At 46.6% G+C, this 6,000-nt stretch overlaps 1 protein-coding gene across 1 annotated transcript; it reads left to right on the forward strand.

The window, feature by feature from the left end:
* Positions 1-2,863: 2,863 nt before the first annotated feature.
* Positions 2,864-4,527, forward strand: LOC306829459 (E3 ubiquitin-protein ligase TRIM35-like; the record flags this gene model as incomplete). Its single annotated transcript, XM_079352502.1, has 1 exon — positions 2,864-4,527. The coding sequence occupies exon 1, from the start codon at positions 3,118-3,120 to the stop codon at positions 4,525-4,527; it is 1,410 nt and encodes a 469-aa protein (XP_079208628.1). The 5' UTR covers positions 2,864-3,117.
* Positions 4,528-6,000: the final 1,473 nt, after the last annotated feature.

Consider the following 6,000-nt stretch of genomic DNA (forward strand, 5'->3'; position numbering starts at 1 on the left):
GCAGAACTCATTTGGTGTAAGTACCAAATTGGAACCGGCACCTGTTTGGATTCAGCCCCTATCTGAGTCACTGTCAAACTCTCTCATTACATTTGGCGCAATAAAATATCTGTTCTGACGTATTTTTAAAACTTAAATAACTGAGAATCGCTTGTTTTCCTGCTTGGATACATTTTTAAATCAATAAAAAAGAAGTGGGACAGAGCGAGAGATCAGATTGTTGTCGGGTCACAGGGACGCATGAAGCGCAAGATTTGTGCACAACGAGAGATCAGTGATGTTGCCAGTGTCAAAGGATCAATGGTTGTGTTGTTTGTTTTGCCTAAATAAACAGGTAGGATCGGGTTTTCAATGTTGTTCTCTGCTGTGCCGCTGTCTGTGAATAATTATTTCAAAGAGTGGGGAGTGCGGGGATGAAACTGTTGCGGGACACTGGAAGTAGGCAGCACCCCCCAAATCAGACACATTTTAAACCACCAGGTTATTCAAACATGTAAACGTACTAACGAACGTGCGGAGTGATAGGCCTTCAGCTCCGGACTGGTCGGAGCGTCCATGTGGTTGACCACACGATGAAGTGTCGCGGAGAAGATTTCAACATAATCAAAGAAACAAAAGACGTTTTACCATCCTGTCAGACAGAGCAACTACATGTTATCTGAGATTTTAGCTTTTTAGTTGACTGATAAAAGTGTGAGTGTGCCATTACGCACAGAGGTGGAGAGACGTGAAGCTTTACGCACAGAGGTGGAGAGACGTGAAACTTTACGCACAGAGGTGGAGAGACGTGAAGCTTTACGCACAGAGGTGGAGAGACGTGAAACTTTACGCACAGAGGTGGAGAGACGTGAAGCTTTACGCACAGAGGTGGAGAGACGTGAACCTTTACGCACAGAGGTGGAGAGACGTGAACCTTTACGCACAGAGGTGGAGAGACGTGAAGCTTTACGCACAGAGGTGGAGAGACGTGAAACTTTACGCACAGAGGTGGAGAGACGTGAAGCTTTACGCACAGAGGTGGAGAGACGTGAAACTTTACGCACAGAGGTGGAGAGACGTGAAGCTTTACGCACAGAGGTGGAGAGACGTGAAGCTTTACGCACAGAGGTGGGGAGACGTGAAACTTTACGTACAGAGGTGGAGAGACGTGAAACTTTACGTACAGAGGTAGAGAGACGTGAAACTTTACGCACAGAGGTGGAGAGACGTGAAACTTTACGCACAGAGGTGGAGAGACGTGAAACTTTACGCACAGAGGTGGAGAGACGTGAAACTTTACGCACAGAGGTGGAGAGACGTGAAGCTTTACGCACAGAGGTGGAGAGACGTGAAACTTTACGCACAGAGGTGGAGAGACGTGAAACTTTACGCACAGAGGTGGAGAGACGTGAAACTTTACGCACAGAGGTGGAGAGACGTGAAGCTTTACGCACAGAGGTGGAGAGACGTGAAACTTTACGCACAGAGGTGGAGAGACGTGAAGCTTTACGCACAGAGGTGGAGAGACGTGAAACTTTACGTACAGAGGTGGAGAGACGTGAAACTTTACGTACAGAGGTGGAGAGACGTGAAACTTTACGCACAGAGGTGGAGAGACGTGAAACTTTACGCACAGAGGCGGAGAGATGTGAAACTTTACGCACAGAGGTGGAGAGACGTGAAACTTTACGTACAGAGGTGGAGAGACGTGAAACTTTACGTACAGAGGTGGAGAGACGTGAAACTTTACGTACAGAGGTGGAGAGACGTGAAACTTTACGCACAGAGGTGGAGAGACGTGAAGCTTTACGCACAGAGGTGGAGAGACGTGAAACTTTACGCACAGAGGTGGAGAGACGTGAAACTTTACGCACAGAGGTGGAGAGACGTGAAACTTTACGCACAGAGGCGGAAAGACGTGAAACTTTACGCACAGAGGTGGAGAGACGTGAAACTTTACGCACAGAGGTGGAGAGACGTGAAACTTTACGCACAGAGGTGGAGAGACGTGAAACTTTACGCACAGAGGTGGAGAGACGTGAAACTTTACGCACAGAGGTGGAGAGACGTGAAACTTTACGCACAGAGGTGGAGAGACGTGAAACTTTACGCACAGAGGTGGAGAGACGTGAAACTTTACGCACAGAGGTGGAGAGACGTGAAACTTTACGCACAGAGGTGGAGAGACGTGACTTCAATCATCATTTCTGTTCTTAATCAGTTGAGCACAGAATAGTGGGATCTGCACTGCAGACTGTAGCCTCTGTTAACACACGCTGCCAAAACAAGTGCGCACTCATGTCCGTGTGTCCGCTCGTCTTCCTGCAGTGCCGGCACAGCGCTCTGTCTGTGCTCCGGGACATCAGGGTTTACAAATGAAACACACTCATGTCAGCGCATGGCACAAAATCACACAGTGTTACCCCGCCTTTAGGGAAAGAGGACAGTGAAAGTGGAGAGGAGGCGCAATCCGAAAGCACATGATGTTTTTAATACTTCAACATTATTCTACAATCAGACTTTAAAACCAGACACAGACCAACAAAGCTCCACCGGGAAGAAGAAAACACAATTTCTTACCTTTATATCGATGGTAATAAACTGTGCATCAGAAATAAACAGCAAATCACAAAGAATCCAACTGAAGAGAAGCTACATCACACCGAGGGGAGGACACTGTTGGGTTACAGGGTAATAGAGCAGACCATTGTAAGGACATGGATGACTTTGGGTAGAAACTGGAAATATGCGCACTGGTGGAAAAGAGAAACTTGTGTTAATAAAATACTGTAGGGGGCGGTAATGCACCAATTACGGATGCCAACCAGCATAAAACTCCAGAAGAAGAAGAAAGCTCCACCCTGAGTGACCGGTAACAGCATGGGTAACAGACTCTCTCTCTCTCTCTCTCTCAGAGGAAAACTTTCAGTGTGAGAAATAAAAGAGACGACAGCTTCAGGAGGGAATACTGGGAATACTGGGATACTGCCACTTCAACCAGTCACTGAGTGCACGCTGTACAAAGCTTCAGAGAAAGACAAGTCAAAGTAAGTTAGAGGAAAATCTGTGGAGGAGGGGGAGGAACCTCAGTCCGACCTGTTTGAGCTGTCGGCCTGTCGTGACTTCACTCAGAGGAAAATGGCTTCTTGTTCAGAGGAGGATCTGTGCTGTTCTGTCTGCTGTGACATCTTCACACATCCTGTGATTCTGTCATGCGGCCACAGCTTCTGTAAAGCCTGTCTGCAGAGATGGTGGAGAGAGAAACAGGCCCAGGAGTGTCCAGTCTGTAAGAGAAGATCCTCAAAGCCAGAACCTCCGTGTAACCTGGTGTTAAAGAACCTGTGTGAGGCCTTCTTACTGCAGAGAGGTCAGAGAGCTTCATCAGACTCTGAGGATCTCTGCAGGCTGCACTCTGAGAGACTCAGCCTGTTCTGTCTGGATCATCAGCAGCTCGTGTGTCTCGTCTGCAGAGACTCCAAACAACACAGCAACCACACGTTCAGACCCGTGGATGAAGCTGCACAAGAGCTCAGGGACGAGCTGCAGGAATCACTGAAGCCCCTGAAGGACAAACTGAGAGGCCTCAATGATGTGAAGGAAATCTGTGATCAAACAGGGAAACACATCAAGGTCCAGGCTGCAGAGACAGAGAGGCAGATTAAGGAGCAGTTTAAGAAGCTTCAGCAGTTTCTAGAAGAGGAAGAGGAGGCCAGGCTGTGTGCACTGAGGGAGGAAGAGGAGCAGAAGAGTCAGAGGATGAAGGAGGAGATGGAGGCTCTGAGCAGAGAGATAGCAGCTCTTTCACTCACAGTCAGAGACACAGAGGACGAGCTGAGAGCTGCAGACGTCTCATTCCTGAAAAACTACAAGGCTGCAGTGGAAAGAGTCCAGCAGCGCCCCCTGCTGGAGGATCCACAGCTGCCCTCAGGAGCTCTGATAGACCAGGCCAAACACCTGGGCAACCTGAGCTTCAACATCTGGACCAAGATGAAGGACATGGTCTCCTACAGTCCTGTGATCCTGGACCCAAACACTGCTGATTCAGAACTCATCCTGTCTGAAGATCTGACCTGTGGGACCAGCGTGATGGAAAGAGAGGAGGAGCTGGACCTTCCTGATAATCCAGAGAGGTTTGGATACGGCAGCTCCGTCCTGGGCTCTGAGGGCTTCGACTCAGGGACTCACAGCTGGGACGTCCAGGTTGGACAGAACACATTCTGGGACGTGGCCGTGTTTGAAGAGTCTGCTGACAGGAAAAAAGACATGACGACTGGATTATGGGGAATAGAGTTATATGATGGTGAATACAAAGCACGCTCCCCGTCAGATGAAGACACTGATCTGTCAGTGAGAGGACGACCTCAGAGGATCAGAGTGAATCTGGACTGGGACAGAGGAACGCTGTCATTCTCTGATCCTGACACTGACACACACATACACACCTTCACACACACTTTCACTGAAAAGCTCTTCCCATACATTTTAAATGGTAATTCACATCCTCTGAAGATATTACCTCTGAAGGTCTGTGTAACACTGGAACAATAAAGATGATGAAGTTAACTGACTCTGTTCAGTATTTTTAGATTTTGTGATATTGGCTGAAAACTGCGACCTCTCACCTCATGTCTTCTCGCTCCACTCTCCCTCCTCACTCATTTCTATGGGAACAAAGTTAACGTGAAAAATCTATCAAAACAGCGAGTCTGTTTGTTATATATAAATTTAAGACATAAGGATATGGATAAACTTTATTGATCCACCAATGTGGGAAATGTGGTTGTTACAGCAGCTCCAAAAAACAAGTCATATAAACATCAAAAAGTTTAAAAAAAAAAAACAGCTATGAGCAAATTTACATTAATTAAATAAAGGGAGAAAAATACAATAGAATTAAAAAAATACAAGGCATAAACACTATTTTCACTTTTGCTCGTGGAAAGACAGATCAGATTAAAAACAGTGTGAAACATTAATGATGATGATACATCAGAGTCATGTGGAGGTGATGCTGTTAAACTGACTGCAGATGGAATAAAGGAGCTGCTGGAGGTCTCAGTCTTGCAGGGTGGGGGTCTCAGTCTGCTGCTCAGAGAGAGAGAGGGGGGGGGGGGTCCATGATCCTCCAGTCCAGGACCGAGCCGGCCCTCCTGACCAGTCTGTGCAGTCTCGTCCTCTCTCTCTCTTTGTGCTCGCTCGTCCTCAGCATAGAAAAGTGCAGACGCCACCACAGTCACAAAACGTCCCTAACAGAGTCCTGCAAAGTCCAAGGGACCTCGTCTCAGCAGGTGATGTCCACTGTGGACCATAAATTGCCATTTACTGCGATGCGTCCACAATAGTTATTGTTTGTATGGACTGAATTAAAAAATGTCACTGAAACAAAATGAATATTGTTCTAAAGTATTCAACTTTTACAATCTCCAACGACTGGTGTGTGAAAAGTCACAGAAGAAGTTGACATATTGGAGATGTAGAGAGTAAAGAACACTTTCAGGATCGTCATCAGAACTTTTATTTTAGAATCATTTGATCTGAGAATCCATTGTTTCCTTTATTATGGAGGGTCGGATTCTGTCATTGTTTAAGAGCTCTTCATAGGTTAAATCTTTGCTCGGGTTAATCATATTTACATACGGAGGAGGGGGGGGGGGGGGGGGGGGCAGTGGTTGTTGTTTACATGTTTGTTTCTTTGTTAGCTGCTCCTGGATGCTTTGAATTTTCCCTCAGAATAGATGAAGTATCTATCCAACAACAAAATGTAACCAGAACTCAAATCTGCTCATCATCTGGGGAGTTTGTTCTGTTGGCGATTATTAAAAAGTATGATATGATTAGTGTAACGCTGTAGTTCAAAAACAAAGAAGTAAGAGGGAGGGGATCAGACCCAGGGGGCGGAGTTTCATGGCACCAGACCGGAGGGCTCCAGGCTGCTTGATTCTTTTTCAGTCCGCAAGAAATATTACAGTGTGACTGTGTTGACTTACAACTTAAAGGCAGGGTTGGTAAATTTGGAAAACT

Source organism: Symphodus melops, assembly GCF_947650265.1.
Source record: "Symphodus melops genome assembly, chromosome: 9".
Taxonomy (NCBI): Eukaryota; Metazoa; Chordata; class Actinopteri; order Labriformes; family Labridae; genus Symphodus; species Symphodus melops.